Source organism: Triplophysa rosa, linkage group LG7 (genome assembly GCF_024868665.1).
Source record: "Triplophysa rosa linkage group LG7, Trosa_1v2, whole genome shotgun sequence".
Taxonomy (NCBI): domain Eukaryota; kingdom Metazoa; phylum Chordata; class Actinopteri; order Cypriniformes; family Nemacheilidae; genus Triplophysa; species Triplophysa rosa.
The window spans coordinates 25,289,274-25,310,400 of record NC_079896.1 but is presented as its reverse complement, the minus strand read 5'-3'; the positions used below and the strand labels follow the sequence as shown (position 1 = coordinate 25,310,400).

Here is a 21,127-nt window from a genome sequence, read left to right as displayed (position 1 = left end):
CAGCCAAACACTGAGATTTTGTGTCACATTCATAAGTCCAGTGAATGAATCAAATGACTCTTTGGTTGACTGAACCAATCTTGACTTAATCAATAAATTCACTAGTTACCCATTAAAAAATCATTACTTTCGATTGTGACATGATTACAATATGAAGCGAAACTATTTGATGTTATGTTGCACATGAGGCTCGTGTGACTTACACATCAATGTAATGAACGTAACAAAAATCTCTATTGTTTTAGTATTTGAGTGTGTAGCTAAAATCTGTTAAAATGATCAAAAAGATTGATGAAGGTAGGTGAGAAGGTCGTGTTTTTGCACTGGGAATCAGCATGTTTTTATGACTAGTTCAATGGTGATGCTATTATGGTTAGACTTTTGGGGAAAACATGTAGAGAATATATCCATGTCTGTTCTGCATACATTCATTTAAATGGTTTGAGGAACAATGGCTGAAAGGGGTTGGTTTCTTGCAGCTGGTCTCTCTTAATAAATATACAGTAGATGGTGAACTATGACAAAAGCCAGTATAAATGAAATCTCTACTTGTTCAAACTATATTCTATTAAATTCCATTCAATGATTAATGGTCTTGATTTTTATAGGCATGGAAAAAAGTTTATTTGTTGTCTATTCTTTGTAGCTGTCCGTGGTGCTGAAACACTGTCAGATTATTGGCTGGAAATAATTGTTTCAGTTTTGTGCTGAGGTTATTTTATTGTGGATAAATGAATGATTGCATCATTTGCTGATCATCTTCCAACATTATTAGTTTGCAATTTGTTATTTTTATAGTGCAGCAGAACTGAAACCTCCTTTAAGAGAATGTTATTTTTTTACTCTGTAACTGGATCAGTCTGATGCAAACCAAAGATCTGGCAAACTTTATTCCGATTGGCCGATTTTATATACCATCTGAAAGAAAGACTTTGGTCCCTAAAGTCATAGTCATAATGTATATGTTTGCACCTTCAGTTATTGTCTCTACGTAAATCCTGTTAATTTCTAGACTCACATTACAATGGTTATGAGTTGAATAATGGCTGGACCAATCGCTTTTCAGGGCTGCTCTCTCTCTCTCTCTCTCTCTCTCTCATGGAAAGGAAAATGAGCAACTATTATTCTCTCTCTCTCTCTCTCTCTCTCTCTCTCTCTCTCTCGCACACAAGAACAGTCTTACGCTTGACAAGAAACGCAACTTGCTACAGGAACTTATTCAATATCATCTCACAGAAAGCAGCATTCATGTGCAATGATTCTTTAATCTTTAGATGTTGTTCATGATGTCTGCTGCCAAACCTCACATTACAATCTTTCGGTCGATCATATCTTTTGGAAGAATATATAACAGACTAAAAGGACCGGAGATCTGAGCGCACATGGATTTCCAAATGCGCACACCGCTATGTTGGAGCGGTTCCGTTCAGGTGAGATTCTGCGCATTATTTCCAAGTTCAATGCAACGAGGACACGTAAAGCTATGTTTCTTTTCAGTCTGCAACACAATGTCCAGCAGACCTTTATGTGGCGATTACATATGATAACAGAAGGGGTGTGAGGCTCACTTTGCTGCGCGCATAATCATCTGACACCTGGAGAGCTCATTGAACAACTAGAGCATCGCCAATGGCGTGACCACTCGCTTCATTCTTCGTACAATGGATGATAAATCCAACAAACTCCTTTTAGTTCCCGTTTTAACCGTTTTATTTGTCATGATCGGCTATCAGTACATCTGCCCGGCGGGCAGCACGTCCTGTCGGTTTGGCAACGGAGAGAGTTTGCCGTTCTCCAGATACCCCGCGGACGTCAAGAAAGAGTCTCCGGATCCGGACTGGTTGCGGTCCAAATTCAACTTCACGCGCGACGATCTCGAGCGCCACGTGGATTTCGACATCAAGGGCGAAGACGTGATCGTGTTCCTGCACATCCAGAAGACCGGAGGAACCACGTTCGGCAGACACCTGGTGCGCAACATCCACCTGGAGCGCCCGTGCGACTGCCGCTCCGGACAGAAGAAGTGCACGTGCCACCGGCCCGGTAGAGCGGAGTCGTGGCTCTTCTCGCGCTTCTCCACGGGCTGGAGCTGCGGTCTGCACGCGGACTGGACCGAGCTCACGAGCTGCGTCCCGGCAGTGATGAATAAAAAGCAGAAGAAAGACGCGCCTTCGAAACGACGGTAAGCGTGGTTTAACTCAAAGTAAACAGAGAATTACAATATTGAGTATAGTTTAGGGTGGAACAAAATAAAAATGAACCATGGTTTATACAGTAACCCATAGTAACCACATATTTATCAAATTCATCCATGATACTTGTAGTAAAACTATGGTCATACAAACAGTAACCAAACCAAAAAAGTTGCACCTTTACTATAATATTGGTTCATTTACATAACGGGTCCTAATTAATTCAGTAGATCAGTACATTCAATAGGCTCCTTTATGTATTGATGTCTGTTTATTGTTGTTTATAAGAATGTCATGAACCGTTGATGAATTTATTTATGACATTTATTATAACTTGCTGCCATTCCTTTTGCACAACAGTGACATAACTTTAATGTTTCTAATTTGTTGCCTTTTTTATTACCATAGTCTACCTATACAAACATCACTGTTAAACTAGTGAGACCATGGTAACTTTATGGGTACTACCCAGATAGCAAAGTTGATTTGATGTTGAATCAATGTTAAATTGTTTTTTCTCAACATCTGTGAACATCAGCCATCTTGATGATGTGTTGTGACAGACGGCTGTAAATATGTTGCTCAACTGCAAAGATGCAGACAGGCCATAAAAGATCTCTCTAAATGCATATTATGATTGTGCCTAATGATCCTGGAGAGGCTTGTTCAGAATAATTTACTTTCATCTCATAGGACACAGATTCATCTTTGATGGGCAGGGCTGCTGAACTTTACAAGGTCTTCTAGATCGCATCAATCAAGTGGGCTGTGCTATTAATAATAATTTGTGCAAGAACTGCTTTAGTGACATGAATATTCCTTCTGTCCTCCTCTCTGCCTCTCTTATCTAGTCGGCCTTACACAGCTTCTTCAAGCGTTCATGTTTGTGATCCTCTTCTGAAGGGTCTCCTCAGCGCTTGAATCCACAGCAATCATCATAATGTTGATTTGCAAGAAGCACCCTGAAAGATATCTGAAATTGACCAAGACAACTGGAAAACCGCTGTTCCGCTGATTGATTATTTATTCATTTGGCACAATGTCCAAGTTTGATGCAAAAGCTGCCACTTCATTGCAATCGCAAAAGCTGCGATGTACAGCACACAATGCAACGGAACACTGCATGTATGCACCGCCGCTTCTCACTTTGCAGTGTGCAACAATAAAAGCGGTTTCCTTTACACGATCACGTTACATTGAGCAAACAACAGTGAAAAATCTCCCATCTGCTGCCACCAGGATATTAATCCCCCCCACCCTGAATGTCTCATCTGCTAAATCCTCCGTTCGCCCACGATGCCTCGCCACGCGAGCACTTCAAGAGGGTGAAGGCGAAAGACGTGATCGAGAGACAGATCTCTGAGACCCAACTTAAAGTACATCGATAGCATTTTATTGGGTTACTGTGTGAAGCCAAGTGCACTTCCCTGATAATTGTGTGCTATTATGTTGGCATTTGAGATGTGTGTTTGTGTGCGTGATCAGGACTTCAGAAAGTGTCTTTTCAGGGTCTTCGTGTGAGAGATGATGGGCTATTGCGTGTTTGTATGCATAGGGCAGGCGTCAAGTATGTGAACAGGGCACTACAGGTATTACATTAGCAATGCATGAAGGAGCACGGCTTATCCCATGTGCACCGATAGAATAACAATCCTTCATATCAACTGCTTGGCATTCTCAAGATATAAGTGCATTCGGTTTGTGTTTCCCATTTATCTGGCTCTTTCAGGAATATTTCTGAGGTTTACTTTGTGTTTTTTGAATGTTTAAGTGGAAGAATAGCAGAGGGCTGGACATGTGACCGAACGCTTCGATCAGCATTAAAGGAACAATTTACCCAAAAATGAGAATTCTTTCATCATTTATTCAACCTTAAAGTGATAGCTCACCCAAAAATGACAGTTCTGTCATCATTTGCTCACCCTAACGTCATTTCATACCTGTATAAATCACTTCGTTCTGATGAACACAGAGAAAGATATTTGGAAGAATGTTAGCAATTTTCAATTCTGTGACATCATTGACTGCCATAGTAGGAAAAATGAAATGGTAGTCAAAAGTGCCCCAGAACTGTTTGTGTTCCCAAATTCTTCAACAGAACAACAAAATATAAAATTTTTGTTTCTACTATGGTAGTGGATGATGTCACAGAACATTCGTACAAATATCTTTATTTGTGTTTAACAGAACAAAGACTTTTATAGGTTCGAAACAAGCTGAGGGCGAGTAAATGATGACAGAATTTACACTTTGGGGTGAACTAGCCCTTTAAGTCTTTCCAAACCTGTGTGACTTTCTTTCTTCTGCAGAACACAAAAGATGATATTTTGAAGAATGTTGGTAACCAAACAACATAGACGCCATTTCTCAAAATATCTTCTTTTGTGTTCCACAGAATAAAGAGTCATATACAGGTTTTGAACAACGTGAGGACAAACAAATCATAACATTTAAGGCCCGTTCATTAAGACAACTAAAAACAATACCTATTAGCATCGTAAATTTGACAAAAAAGTGCAAATAAATGTTAAAAGAATTTCACAGGCTGCTACCTGATAGATCAACCAGACAGAGAATGTGTTTTGCATTTCTATAATCTACATTTAGTTTTTTTAATGAAAGCAAACTACCAAAGTATGTAGATATGAGATATTACATATCTCATGCCTGAAATGCCCTCATCTCATTTATAAAATAAAATAATATATAAAATAGTAAAAAATTACAAAATATTATGATCGGTTATTTGGATTGTTTAACAGACACTGTAAAAAAAATCCTGTAAAAAACGGATAAAGTACTGGCAGAAAATTACCAGTACATTTTCCTTTATTTTACGGACATTAATGCTAAAATGCAATTTAATGCAGTGCAAAATGTAAAATACAGGTAAAACAACTGTAAAAATGAATACGGAAAATTCCTTATTCCCTATTTTTACGGATTTTTTTAGAGTGTACACTATAATATGATTGTATTTAGACCCTCACTCTCTCCACCCCCTTATCTCAATCTCATCCTACATATCAAACTCAAGCCCCCGTTGCGATCAGACAATCAGAGATGCAGCGATCGCTCCCATCGAGGTATTCTTGAGACGCCTGTAATCTTCACATTCCTTCAGGAAGATTAGCGCACGCGAGAGCAGCAATCTTATCATCTGCACGAGAGATTACCATCCAGATTTATGCAAAACATCTCTGGCTTTCTATGAGCAGGGCATGCCCCAACCCCCCCCTCCCCTCGTTCCAACGGTCACTGCAATCAGATCCTGCGGTTTTATTTAATTTAATGTTTTTATGTCAATTCAGAGCACCAAAAACCGTTGGTCCCCATTGACTTCTATTGTGGACACAAAACCAATGCAAGTCAACAGGGACCAACGGTTTTCTGTTACCGACATTCTTCAAAATATCTTCTTTTGTGTTCTGAAGAAGATAGAAAGTCATAAAGCTTTGAAATGACAATAGGGTGAATTTTTGAACATTTTTGGGTGAACTCTCCCTTTAACCCTGCTTTATTTAGAAAGGCAATTACCAGCGCTTCCAACCCTGGCCTAAAAAATTGTCACATGCAGCAATATGAAAAAGTTGGCCCGACGGCATGCTTTTACACACTTCTGGACAGGTTATATATCATTTAGGTTTGAGACGCCATGCTGTGGTCACCAATCAACTTAAGAGGCGAGATATGCAGAGAGTGCAGTATATGTAGAGCTGCGCTGAATCTGGTCCAAGAGCCTTTGGGGTTTGATGCTGGAGCTTTTAAACGCTATCTGGTTTCTGAGTCCTTGGGTATGCAAAGTCGGAAGGAGATTTATGCAGGAACACACTGTATTTACTCACACACACACACTGCCTCTCTCGCTCTCTTTGTTAAATTCTCCTTTTACTCCGTTTCTAGTCTCGCGTCCCCTGGGGTTTCCGTCGTATTCCAAGAATAGACTGCACTCTGGTCTGGGATCAGCAATGAGCCGCACTGTACGGGCTGCAGTGAAACTGATATGTGTGTATTAGTCTTTGTGTCTCGCGCTTGCTCTCACACACACGGTTTTACATACAGCTTGTTTGAAGCAGCGGCCTCTTTTCCAGTAAAAATCCTGTCGGATTTAAAGGAAAAATGATAAAATTCAGGATTTTTGTCTTGTTTTACAATAACATATATCTGAACGTCCTTGTGGAAATTTACTAGAAGAAAAGTTGTACATAACCATTCAATTGTTTAGGGTCACTTGACTGAAATCATAATGTAGAGAACATTGTTTTAATATGAGATCATATACATTTATTCTACTGTTCAAAACTCGATTTTCATTTCAAAAACGCTTTTGAAATAGATTACTTATATAACGAAGGAAAATTAGCCAATAAGAGGTCAGAAAAGATGTGAACTCCTTCAATACGGTTTAAAAAGCATCTCAGGTTGAGAGCTTAAGAAACAGTTCTGATTTATTTTGAAACATAATTCAATTTGTGTTATTCCATAGTTTGAATGAGTTTACTATTATTTAAAAATGTGAGGAAAAAAAAGTAAATAATATTAAATATGCGACCCCCAAACGTTTAGCCTTTTAAACAGTGTATGTGTATACGGGATAGTACTATGATCAGAATATTTCATTTTTACTGTTTCCCATTGTAAAACAGCACAAAGCAAATCCATATTCATTTGAAACCATTTTCTAAAGCCTTTCATCATGTGTCATCATACAATGTAACGCATACAATATAAATGCTCATCTCATTGCCTGCATAGGCGCATCACCTGATGTCTATAGCTCTGACAGCAGCTGTGCCAGTCACTGCCAAACGGAGCGTGAATCTTTGAGGCTGGCCTTTACTGAGGGTTTGGCTGCGTCTTGTTTTTCTAATAGTATCACAGATCAAATCGGGCAGCAGTGAAGCTGTCAGCATTTGTGGGGCTTTTATAGTTGAGCGTCAGTCCAAAATCCCGTGCCAACCAGTTGGCATCTGCCATGAGAAATCACTTTATTTGCAGACCTCTTTATCAGCGAGACAGAAAGACACAGCTCTGTGTGTGTGTGTGGGTGGACGGGTGACTGGGAGAGAGAGAAAGGACAGCATGAGAATGCGTTTTATTGCTTGCCGCTATTGTATGTTGTGGATGCAGATCAGTCAAGTGCATTCATCCATGTTTCTGTGATCGCCAAGAACACAACACACAAAAGTGACCACAAAATGCCATTGCCAACATCCAAAAAAGGCACGAAAACACTATAAAAGCATTATTTTTCAATACAACTTCTGTGCTCTAAATTAGGATGCTGCACCAAATTGACTGAATCATGCAAAAACTGCATTGTTTGAACCCACGTTACTCTGAGTTTTGGTAAAGCGATGAATAGACAGCGTTTTTTCCTCACGTGGACTCACAGCAGGGGATCACAGCAGCCAGTAAGCCTTGTTGGAGGCTCAAATGTAATGATAAGAGATCAAAGCAAAGCTCTTCCCTGTCAAAGCCTTTTGATGCCAAATTGAGCTAAATGAGTAAACTGCCGTTATCTTGTCTTTTTCAATTATTTTAGCATGTGCGTAAGCACATTTTTCGTTATCAGATTGTGTTTGACACATATAGTTGGAGAAATGGCAGACATCCCACTTCTTGCCTCTATTTGAAGCAAAACATTTATACCACATGCTGTGGCTTCTTTAGGGGGTATTACTCCTTGTCAACACAAATAGCTCACCAAACATCATGAAATTTAACATAAAATGCATGTATGCACCATAAATAAGCGAGACAACAATGGGTTATATGGATATTCTAATGAAGGCAATAAAAATCATTATTTTAAGCAGGAAATGTAACTGCATGAACAAAAAATAAGGTACATTATTTTCAGCCTACTGTATGGATCAACAACACTGAATTACTTAACAATAATGGCTGAATCGTGGTTGGATGGAGCAGTTTTGCGTAGTTGATGTGGGGACGTGGAAAAACTGAGAACCGTTAATTTAGGTTATCTTGATTTTTTATAGGTTGGTGCAATAAACTTACGTTACCTTTTAGGAACGATGTTTGTTACTGTTAGTAATGTGACATATGAACCTATGCTTCGGAGCTTGTGTCAAGCAAAAATGGCAGATGACGCCTCGATTCGAAGCTTGTGATGTTAACGTAGAAATCAAGTGACCAATGACAAAAAAAAGCTTTATTTTTACAGATAACATTAAAATTCATCTGAATTTCATCTGATTGTTGCTTCGTTTGACGAAGCTTCTTCCAGAAGCGACTGCTATGTTTTATTAACCAACAGATGGCGCTGTTTTCGACACTCTCGAAGCTTTGAATCTTATCTGGAAACAGTCAGGGAAAGTCTCGGTGCTTCATTTGAAGCTTCATTTCCCCATCACTAGTTACGGTTACTAAAGTTTTTTTAAATGCACAAGCTGCTGACATGTTGGCTTCATTTTCTCAAACAATATTTTGGCGATCATGTTGTGCGTCTGTATTTTCTTTTTTCCTCCTAGTGATCCCCGAATGAATCACTTTAATTAATCGGATCTTTTCGCCGAATCCTCATTGGTCTGAAGCTGAAGAATCAGAGTCAGCTTATATGATTCGGACAGTTCACTCAGGTATTGAATCGTTTGAAGCGGGTTCTCGCGCTGTAAAACAGCAACTCAGAATAGAGAAAGCAAACCCTATCGTGGGATGAAACAAACTTGACATTTCATTTTACCGTCTTGCTGGGATGAAAAAAGTCGTCGTCGTCATGCACGTGCAGCTTGTGAGGGACTCGGCAGGTAAAGTTAGACATTTTCTAATCAACATATATTTAGGGCTGCAAAATATATAAATGATCAAAATATCACAAAGTGCACACCGCAATGGTTTGCAATATCTTTTTAAAACGTTAGAAAGTTATGCACAGTCGATGTTTTAGGTCAGTCCAGAAGCGAGACGCGCAGTTATGCTTGGGTGCGTGCGCATGCGCGGTGAGACGCGTGTTGGACGTATAGTTTTAAAGGGGTCATATGGCGCGAAAACGTGTTTTTATGTGTCTTTGGTGTGTTATAAGTTGCCCATGCATGTATTAGACACATAAATTGCAAAAATTAAAGTGTGGGAACAAAAGATGCATTCTATCTAAAAGCGAGTGCTCACCCTGACCTGCATGAAACGCCTCGTGTAGCCACACCCCCACAAATCTACGTCAGTTGGTGGTCTGATTTGACTAAGACCGCCCAAATGTATACTCAAGTAAAGTGGGCGTACCTGTCAGTACAACTGAAGAGGAACCTGATGTTCCAAATATGGTAAGAGGACTTACATTTCCCTCACACGCTTGCAGTGTTCGACCAATCACTACACACTGGTGAACTGGCCAATCATAGCACACCTCGCTTTTCAGAGCCATGAGCTTTGTTAAAAATCTGTGCGTTTCAGAGAGGCGGAGCAAAGAGGAGATACAAACATGCACAGTATGTGGAAAACACAGCGTTTTTGAACCTTAAATCGTGTATACACATTGCATTCCATCTAAAACAAATGATAATATTCGTTTTAGCCGTGTCATATCACCCCTTTAATAAAAATTCAATGTCGTTTAAGTTTATTTTATATTTAGAATAGAGTGAAATATATGTGTAGTATCTCAGCTCCTAAATATGTTTATTATAGTTAAAGCATTACAACTGAAGTATATTTTACTCAGGAAACTTAAAATAGATCTGTTTAAGGGGCCTCAGTAATGTGCAATGCATTATTCACTCAAATATCAAAATCTATATTGGTTCATATAAATTGTAATGCAAGGTTTAATTTATGACTGAAAACTGTGTTGTGCTGTTTGCAATCATGTATGTAATTTTGGGAACTGCTGTTGCCAAATTGGCAACATGCAGGCACAACATTTTTTTGTTGCTGGCTTGTCTGTAACTGTGTAGTTGAAAGTGAATGCATAATATTTTATGCATAATAGAAATCAAAGCAAGCTTTTGATATGTGATTATTTTTTATATAATTAACTGGTTGATGGGATGAGAATGGATAATGGCAGACCTCAAAACCAGCAAAGCAGTAAACTGTGACGACTATATTACACTACGATAGATATTTACTTGTATTTGTATTAAATGTCGGCAAAACCATGCGTGTTTGACTATCTGTTTGTTTGACTAGTAGAAGACTGGAGAAGTTTGAAAAAATGTCCAAGAATTACCAGTACGGTTTTGCTCCCGTGGTAAAATGTCGCCACTGGATGTCATAACATTTTTCTTACTGATTCTGCAGAGAATTAAGTGAATTAGTTTTGGATGCGTTCTCTATGGCTTTTATATTATTCTTCATTCGCACTCGATCTCATTTGTGTGAGAGCCCTGGGCAGCGGCGTTAACGGCGGCGAGAGGCCGATGAGTCAGCACATCCAGACAGAAACGGCCTGTTGGGGCGTTCATGCTTTGCTGTCTGTATGGAAATGGCAAGCTGTTCCTGCAACAGCCTCTGCAATTGATGATGTGAGTAGATCCACACAGCATGCCCGAGGACAGCAAAACCTGCCATCTGCTTTTCCTAATTGAAAACACAATTGAAAGTAATGTGCGCTCTCCGAATATGCTGCGGTAGGGAAAATGCAGAAAACGGCACAGTTAGAGCGATTAGTGAGGCTGTCACGCAGAACCACTCACCGCATAACCTTAAATGCTCCAGTTTTATCATTATTTACACACCCTCTTTTTTCACTGGTCATTGAATGGATAGGGACTGAAGCTTTAAAAGGACAGTTCACCCAAAAAGGAAGTCGTCATTTACTCACCCTCAGGTTGTTCCACATCTGTATAAATTCCTTTGTTCTGCTGAACACAAAGGACATTATTTGGAAATATGTTCTCTGTGTTCATCAGGGGTGAGTAAATAAAGACAGAATTGTCATTTTGGGTGAACTGTTCCTTTAAGGCTATAAATGGAACCAGCTTTCTTAAAGGGATAGTTTGCTCAGAAATGAAAATATTTTATAACACGACTGAAGAATGTTGGTAACCAAACAACATTGAACCTAATTGACTTTCATTGTATGGACACAAAACCACTGAGACATTTCTTAAAATATTGTATTTTGTAAAATAATTTTTGGTTCGATTTAAAACTATGGCACAACAATTGTGACACAGGGCCCTATCGTACACTCTGGCAGGAACAGACGCGTTTATGGAAAGCCGAATTAGCTTAAATTCTCCCCAACTTCACTCGTCGTAATTGCATTTTTACTAGTAAGAATTAAATTAGAGAGCTCTATAATTAAATTTTATTAGTAACAATTACGATTAGATAGCTCTATAATTCAATTTTTGCTAGTAACAATTAGAGAGCTCTGCAATACAATTTTTACTATAACAGTCGTCATTACACCTCTGGTCCCGCATGAAAGAAGACCCTCAGCTTTAGGGGTTTCAATGTGCTGTACAGATGCGTTCCATTCAAGCAAACCCTATGCTCAGTCAAACAGAAGATTGTTAAATCATCAGTTAAAGTTAACCCATCCGAGCATTGAGCAGGTGTTTCTGAAAGCTGCCCTTAAAGGAACTCTTAAACGTGTAGCAAATAGACCGAATTTCTCGGGGATGCTGGGAGTGAAGAGGATGTTGAAATGATGCTAACATCGGCCTGTGTCTTTAATTATGCCTCTGCCTTTAATGTCAATGAAAGAAAATTGTTTTGGCACGTATCGATTCCACGGGTTTCATTTCCTCTTTGATGCTCACCCTCTGATCTGAGGCGGAGAAGAAGCATCAAGTTCAGTCGACGCTTGTGGTGATCGATAAACCCGCCGACTGAGGTGAGAGGCTGATTAGGTCAACTGACCGATTGGGGTAAATTGTTCCTCAAAAGGAAATGTCTTGACGTGTCTTATGAACTTTACGTTGTTGTTCTGGTCCAAGATCCTTAAGATAAATAGATTAATTGAATTGCTTTGTGAACTTATTTTTATCCTGTTCGGTTCATATTGTTGTTGTACTTTTGGAAGGATTGTGAGGTCATATATTTAATTTATCCGAAACACTGAAGAACTACAAGTGATATTTTTGTGAGCCATCATATCCCGTCAGAAACAATTCGCATGGAAGCCTAGACATTCATGTGCTTCTGTTTCATAATCTGTCATATGAATCACGCTGAGAGATCTCACAGACGCTGTGTGCTTTGAGTTAGGTAACACCGTTCTCTGGATTCATTTATCTGCAGAATGACAGCTGTCCACATGCAATGACATCAGCGGGTGACGGTGAAGATTAGAACAATCAAATATTTATCAAAGGTTTCAGTTTGCATATCTGTAGCATTTGAGGCTTATTAAGCGTTTGACTCTTGTGTGTATAGGGTTGGAAATGGTGTGGTTTCATGTTCTAAAAAAACATTTTTATGATTTTCAAGTCTGTAGACGTTTGAATTTTTCAGCTGATATGATGACTGTATTAGTCTTAAGGATAAACGACTATGCTCAAACATTTACATTTGGCAGACGCTTTTATCCAAAGCAACTTACATTGCATTATACTTTACATTTGTTTCTAAGTATGTGTAATCCCTGGGCTCGAACCCATGACCTTGGCGTTGCTAGCGCCATGCTCTAACCACTGAGCACAGGAAAGCCTGTCAAAATGAATGTTTAGAAGATATAAACATTTAAAAATTACAGTCTCTTATCACTAATGCGGATCAGTGCGATTTTCATGACACAATTGAGCTTCTCAATAAATTCCACACTGCAAGCTAAACAAACCGCTATTGGCTGCTTTAAGGGGGAGGATCCACTCATTACGCCCCGCATTCAATTACTGTTTCAGTTGAAATTACATTAATGGATCAAACAAAGTTGTACATTTTAAGGCACTTTAATGGGTCTTCAAGAGTAAATCATTACCATCATGTCCAAGTTAAAATGAAACGAACCATGTTATGTTTTACATGACATTTAAAGGAGTAGTTCACTTTAAAATTAAAAATAAAATGTCATGGTAATTCACTTACCCACATGTCGAAACCAAGTTGAGGCTTATGAGTAGGGATGTAACGATTCACCGTGAGCCGGTTGAAAATCGATTATAATGTGTGAGGATTCAAATCGGTTGAGGTGTGAACTGAATCGCAATACATTTTTTGAACAGCAGGGGCCGCCATGTTCACTGCAAACCTAAACGTGGACATGCTGATATTTCTTAAATGCAAAAAAATCCAAGAAAAGCACAGACAGTATTAGTATGTTTATATTAAAGATACTTTTTCTATTATTAATTTGTTTTAAAATTGCAGTTTAGTTTTGTTATTTGAAATAAAAAAAATTATTATACAAAGAAACGTGAAGCATTTAAGAAATAATGCAAGGAAAGTTGTTCGTTTCTAATTTGTTTCAACTCATTTTGTAAAAATAAATCGTGAGTAAATCGTGAATAAATCGCATCGTGAGATCAGAATCATGAATTATGAATCACATCGTGAGCTGAGTGAATCGTTACATCCCTACTTATGAGGAAAGCTTGCAGGGTTCTTCTCCATATAATGGACTCAGAAAGAAATGTCTCTGTGGTTTTGTGTTCATTCATACAATAGAAGTCAATGAGGTTGATGATGTTGTTTGGTTATCAACATTCTTTAAAACATCTTCTTTTGTGTCGTGCAGAAGAAAGTCATACAGGTTTAAAATGACATGTGGATGAATAAATAATGCATCATTTTTGGGTGAACTATTCGTTTAATCTTCAAGGAATCTGGAATTGAAATCTGAGCCAGAATCTATTCAATGAATGTTTTCCATCCTTACTTGTCTGTATCCAAGGTCAGCAATTTAGTGTCGAAAAGTCAACGAAACTCTTGTGGGTTTAATATGAGGTTAAATTGAATGGGATCTCGGTTTGCAGAAAGTCTTGTAAAAAAAAAAGTGTAAGCCGTATTCCAGCACGCTGCACACTCCTGTAATTGAATCTAGCTGTGCAGAAAGCAGAGATGAACATTATCTCTCACTCCTCTGGTGTTTTCCGTAAGTGCTCTAATGTGCGAGATGTTCTGCCAGCCTCCGCACACATAAAGACCTTTTTCTCACTAACCCAATCAACATCCAACTGCTTTAAAGCCCTAACTCACATCCTGACAAACTAATGGACTCTGTATATTTAATCGGCCTGTCACTTTCTCATCACTCTGAATTATACACTGTCGAGTGTCAATCAATGACGACCTCTAGATCTCTCCATATTTATGGAAAATATAGTCTTTGGATGAAATACGAGTCTTTATATTGTCAGGTTAGCTATCATCCTTGAGTTTTCAATGGAATCACCTCGGCCAAATTCCTATTTATGAATATTTTTGAAATAGAAAACATATATTTATTTATTTCATTATATTTATTAAAGGGATAGTTCACCCAAAAATCTAAATGTTACGTTCTACATGTTTTAAGACCTCCTTGCGTCTTCGGGACACAAATAAAGATATTTTGATGTAGACATCATGGTAATTCTCTCTGTCATGGTCCAGAAAAGGCATTGTTAAAATGGTCCATCTGATCATAGTGGTTCAATTGAATTTTTATGAAGCAAAGAGAATATGTGCGCAAAAGTAAGTAAAATAAAGACTTTAATCAACGTACTCTTCTCTTCCCTGTGAGTCTCCGATGCGCGTTCACAAGACCACCACGACGCATGCTCATCCGGATTGTGCCCCAACGCATGCACCATGCAGCGCTTGAGCGTGCAACCCGGATGCGCATACGTCGTGGTGCTCTCGTGGCGCATGTGGCATTCGGCGCACAACCCGGATGCGCAAGCGTCACTTTTTCTTCTTATAGATCACAAAAGAGAAATGTTAAATATCCATTTTGTATCACTATTGATGCAAGTAATTTTTTCATTAAAACTGATATCTGAAAAGCCTACTGTACAACAGGTGACTTGATGGAAGGTTCCAGTTGTGGCACTTTACCCCATATAGTGAGAGCACAATAATTCGTTACATTTTTATATAGCGCTTTTCTGGGCACTCAAAGCGCTTTTACATGGAAGGGGGAATCTCCTCAACCACCACCAATGTGCAGCATCCACCTGGATGATGCGACGGCAGCCATATTGCGCCAGAACGCCCACCACACACCAGCTGATTGGTGGAGAAGAGACAAAGTTACGAAGCCAGTTAGTGCATATGGGGATGATTAGAAGGCCATGATGTATAGATGCGAATGGGCGAATTTGGCCGGGGTTACACCCCTACTCTTATTCGAAGGGCATCCTGGGATTTTTAATGACCACAGAGAGTCAGGACCTCGCATGTCCTGTTATTGGGGCATGTTGTCACAAAAGGCCATTATGTGTTAAATGAACTGACGCTTTTCCCGAGCAGTAATGGTGGAATGGTTTTGAAGCCAGCACATTATGAACATAGACAGAAATGGGTTTTTTTAAACAGAAAAATCAGAAAGACCTTGGTATTTTATTATTAAAAAGATCGTTATGCTGAGGGGTTCCCATAATTAGTCAAATTAGTTTTCGTTTACTGGAAATCGGTAATGCAAAAGACTGCCTTCCTCTGAAATCAAATCAAATTTAATGGTCAAAATAGGTATTTCCCAGTTTCTTGACTTTGAGAATATGGTTTCTATTACATACAATTGCTTACAGTTGTTAAAATGCTCTGAGCGCTGGATCTCTGGACATCTGGACCTCTGTGAGCCTTTGATTGTGGACTTGACCTTCATTATCATATCATATCCTGCTCGGCTTGACTTTATTGAACAGGTTAGCATTTGACAGCGCTTCTCCAATAGGTCAGTGTCGAAGACTAGATGGATTACCGTAGTAAAGCATTATCGATTTCACGGCATTATAATGCTCACCAGGTATGACATTCAGAGCCGTAATTTAACCACGATGTGGCAAATCTTTACATTTGCAGATCCGAAGTCGTGACGTCACGTTCCAACACTTTTACCCACAATCCCTTGCGACATCAGTGTGAAATTCGTTGCGATTCTGAAATGTGGAGCGCTCTGGAAATATAATAGTTTAGGATGTAATTTCGTGAGTTCAGTAATATTGAGAATACGTCCAGCTGTCAGAGATACAGTCAGTGGGGCTTCACTCATTGAGATGATTGGATATAATGTGCACCTCGTGTGGAAGGTGACGATCACCAGCCAGAGGAAATGAGAGAAATGATGAGGAACTCTGTGACAATGAACAAGCCACGTCTCACCAACAGCATGTGCTCGCTATTCTGAGCAAGAAGCGATTTTGTTACCCGTGCAAGGAAATTGGATGTTTTACCAGGATTGTTTTTCTTGTTTTGTGATAAATACCACAATATTAAGTATTAACGAAAGATGTTTCTTGATGATCACCTGTGGATGTTTTCATTAGGCTACTGCACTGTGTGCGTGTGTGAATATACTTAGAATGTTTTTTGTTATAAAGGAAGGGATGAGGTCAAATACAGTAATATCAACAACTTACATGCACGTACACGGGGACTATCTCTTATCTGCATCGACCTGTGTATCTTTTTGAAGTACTAAAAACAATTTGTTATTGCAAACCATTACATTATGCATATGACAACATGAACATCTGGAATATTTCTATAATTGTGATATATTGTACAGGCCAGTGTTGGATGTAACTAGTTACTAAATCATTAGTTACTGTAATTTAATTACTTTCCCCTTGGAAAAAGTAAAGTAAGGGATTACTCTAATATTTTCTGTAATTTAATTAGTTACTTCTGATGTAATTAAACTAAATACTTTGTGTAATACATGTGTGTGCAATTGACACCACAATTCAAAGTCTAACTTTAAAATCGTGCTTTAATGTATCATTCTCACATTTGTAATGCTTTGGTCAGTTAATAATACCATTTTATGTAGTTTAATATTATTTAATTGAATGAATTAAAAGAGCCGTTTCATGTCTTTCCTTTAATCACTACATAACTATTCAATGTTGATGTAGGACATAGAAAGTAATTAGTAATAAGGAATGACAGTACAGTAATCTAATTAAACTGTTGAATATGTAATTAGTAACTAGTAATTAATTACTTTTTCAGAGTAACTTGCCCAACACTGGTACAGGCTTCGTAGCGTTTCCAGATATGAAGAGATATTGGTGAATGAGAGATCAATTGGTGTTACTGATGTTACTTTTTTTTATCAAAATTTGATTATTTCCAGAAGTCCAGCAACTCATCCTCTGTTTTCTCTGCTCAGGAATTTCTACTACATCACGCTCCTGCGGGACCCTGTGTCACGCTACCTGAGCGAGTGGAAGCACGTGCAGCGCGGCGCCACGTGGAAGACGGCTCTGCACATGTGCGACGGCCGTCCGCCCACTCCGGATGAGCTCCCAGCCTGCTACAGCAGCGAAGACTGGACCGGCGTGTCTCTGCAGGAGTTCATGGCCTGCCCGTCAAACCTCGCCAACAACCGTCAGACTCGCATGCTGGCCGATCTCAGCCTGGTGGGCTGCTACAACCTGTCTTCCATGAGCGAGGAGCGACGGGCCGAAATGCTCCTCAGCAGCGCCAAGCGCAACCTGCGTCGCATGGCTTTCTTCGGTCTCACCGAGTTCCAGCGAAAGACACAGTTTCTGTTCGAGAGGACGTTTGGCTTGCACTTCATCTCCGCCTTTACTCAGATCAACGGCACACGGGCGGCCGGGGTCACAGTGGGGACGTCCACCCGGAGGCGCATTGAGGAGCTGAACGCGTTGGACGTGCAGCTGTACGAGTACGCGCGGGAGCTTTTCTTGCGACGCGTACAGTACTGCCATCAGATGGAGAGGCAGGAGGTGAGAGAGAGGAGACGAGAGCAATGCAGGAAAATGAAGGCTAAACAACAGGAGGGAGAGGAAAGAGAATATGTGGAAGAGGAAATAGAAATAATGAGAGAGGAAGTAACAGGTGTGACTGAAGACTACAGTAGTCAGGTGGTGAGATGGTGAGGTCTTTCCATACACCTTCATTCCGTTTTTGAACTGAGTCAGAGGTCTTGAGGGTTCTGTAAATCAAGTAAATGCTAAAAGTATAAGATTGTATTTGGCCGGTCTTGGTTAAAATGGATTTGTAGGTGCTTAGTTCAAAACCCAGTGTGTTGGTGGCCGTTCTGCACTTTTTAAAATGAGTATATAATATAATATGATTTAGTATGTTACAATGGTACATTTCTCCGAGGTGTATTTTATTTAATAATTCTGTCAATGTTACTGAAGTTAAAACGGTGCCTGTCAGTCTCAAATGTGTCACTTAATGCGGGTAAACTCAAATTTTGTCCATTTCAGCTTTTTGCCGTCCGACACAGGTCGTTGTTTTTCAAGTGAAAACTTTCGGATGAAAAATGAAAAGCGGAATAAAGGGCAATAATGTTACATCAGGGAAATATTTTGACATTTTTTATTTTAGTTTTTAAGGCCGAGTGTCCCTTAACTCATTTTTAAGTATTTTGGGTGCTTTTGTGCCTTTATTTCTTATAGGATAGTGAAGTGCTGACGTCTTCATCATCTCCTAAAGTCCATAAATCCAAATCCATCCAGCATTTGTTATGCTTAAACGTGCTATATCTCACGTTTTAAATAAAAGAATTGAAATTGAGTACGTTTTTGACCTAAAGCATCATTTTTGTTATAATATAGCTGTCAAAAGCAGTAGAATGTCTTCATCAGTACCTGTTTTCCTGTTTCCTCGTGTGAGAATTGACCAAGACACACAGACCAGATAAATTAGACAGTATTACATTATAACAGGAAATTATGGATCTAATATAAAAAAATGTTTTTTTGGCTGGACATGTTGTAAGTCATATTTTTACAATACCAACCAGTCATTGCCTTTGTTTATTTCTCTGTTGGGTATTTTGGTACAATAATAATGTGTATGAAGGACACGTGTATATACGTACAGTAAACACAATTTTACGTTTGCTTGTCAGTCTGAAAAGGGTGTGAGATCTTGAGATACGAATAAAATTCAAATGACAATACAGGATTGGTGATGTGTGTGTGGATGTGTGCCGATAGTTTGGTTATGTTTGGTCTCTGGTGAGCCGTATGTGGTCATGCACAGACGGGCGGCTGAGCTTCTGCATTAACTGCCAGACTCACAACTATAATCCCCTAAAACCTCAAGAAATGGGCTCCCAAAATAGACCAGCGAGCTCTGAAATAAAATTTAAACGGATGAAAAGAAAATGAAATTCTGAATGAGGCAATCCAACCACCCGATTCAAAAGCTGCATGTGATGTCTCACTTCCACCACCATGCTTTATGTATATATGCGTTGCTTACGCAATAGTGTGTTGTGTGCCACCAATTTTTCAGAACAAATAATTCTATTCAAATCAGTATCATTGTATTAACAAAGTCAATGAATTTTTAGTTCAAGAAGAACATTAAGTAGGTTAGAAATAACAGTGGAGGGGACACTTAAGCAGAGATTGTCATGAATATGGACCCACTAGGATAATGTGACCCACTAGAGCCGTTTCTCAAAGGTCTGTTCTCGGTGGAGAACGACAGGCCGTGCTGCTTTGGGACTTTGGAGAGATGCTTCAGTGACCTGTTCCCACATAAGAATGTTCGTTTTATGCTTGGGCACATTTATAATACGGCTCTTGCAAAAAGCACAACTAGCACACTTCCCAAGCTGCCTGAGGTTTTTTCTTTCTAAAATTAGCAGACTTTAACCAAAGGTTACCTGTTAGTGTCTGTACTGCATGCTTAAATCTCTTATTAAATCACACAGCAGTTTTAAATGGGCACAAATTGTATAGCATCACACCACAGTATGTCAACTTTCCAGAAGTATTTTAAACATTGTATTTCCTTGAGTGATTTTCATAAATCATGACTCTTGGTCACCCTTTATGTTTGACCAATAGAGAGTATACAAAAGAGCTTGTCAACTTGAACAACAACACCGGGTTTGATTGTTTTTTTATTTCAGAATCGGAAAGAGCTTTAATTGGGAAAATGACAATGCTAGTCAGAGCAGCCCCAGAAGTGTTTGCTATACGTTCTTCAAAATATCTTCTTTTGTTTCCTACTATGGTAGTCAAGGGTGGCCAAGAACTGTTTGGTTACAAGCACTCTTTCAAATATCTTTCTCTGTGTTCATTTGAACAAAGAACGCCATACAGATTTGGAACAACCCGAGCACGAGTAAATGATGATGATCATTTTTGGGTGAACTGTTCTTTTAAATGATTCATTTAATGTACATGTACATTAAATGAACAAAGTACGTCTGGACCAGTGTTGTTTACATCTTGCATAATGGTGTACTTTGGCATATTCCCCTCACAAATCTATAAATGGCATTAATGAGCAGCTCACCGTGGCTTTTGTGCAGGTGACAGGCAGCTGTCCTTCCTGATCATTTATGCATCCTTCCATTCGCTTCCAGCGACACCGGCCATCCGTACCTAATTAATTTTTCACCTGCTCAGAAAGATGGATGCAGAAGAAACTGCCCTTCCAGACCACAGAAGACTAAAATAACCACCTCATTTGTTCCATTTTCGCTTTCCAATGCATCATGTGAGACGCTCGGGAGTCAGAAGTCAAATATTGGGTGAGAAGTTGGAGGAACATGGCTAAAAAGTGTTTTCCTAAGAAACTGTTTTGAAATATTTTGCTATGCCAAAAATAAGCGAGTTGATTCTGCGTTAAATATACCTTTTATTATATCCCCTGTTGAGTTTATTCATTATAAACATGACATGAAGATAGATTTAATAAGACAGGCCTTCAAAATATACAGTTTTCAAAAAACATCTTTGCCCCAACTCTTTTGCCTCAGTCTTGCCGCCGGGGTGGTCTTTGTGTAGTTCATCACCTTTGTGATGGCACTCGTTTGGCTGATCCAGAAACAGTCAAACAGGGGTGCTTGAGGTCATTCATACTGACTGACTGTCCCAATTAAAATC

General features: G+C 39.2%; 1 protein-coding gene across 1 annotated transcript; it reads left to right on the top strand.

Moving 5' to 3' along the window:
* The first annotated feature begins 1,184 nt into the window (after positions 1-1,184).
* Positions 1,185-19,179, top strand: hs6st3a (heparan sulfate 6-O-sulfotransferase 3a). Its single transcript, XM_057338175.1, has 2 exons — positions 1,185-2,182; positions 17,416-19,179. The coding sequence occupies exons 1-2, from the start codon at positions 1,662-1,664 to the stop codon at positions 18,146-18,148; spliced, it is 1,254 nt and encodes a 417-aa protein (XP_057194158.1). The 5' UTR covers positions 1,185-1,661; the 3' UTR covers positions 18,149-19,179.
* The last annotated feature ends 1,948 nt before the right edge of the window (positions 19,180-21,127 follow it).

Excerpts from the sequence above, each read along its gene's own strand:
- hs6st3a (XM_057338175.1), top strand. The coding sequence starts at position 1,662 with ATGGATGATAAATCCAACAAACTCCTTTTAGTTCCCGTTTTAACCGTT. Across the intron at positions 2,183-17,415 it reads GACGCGCCTTCGAAACGACG|GAATTTCTACTACATCACGC; the intron begins GTAAGCGTGGTT and ends TTCTCTGCTCAG.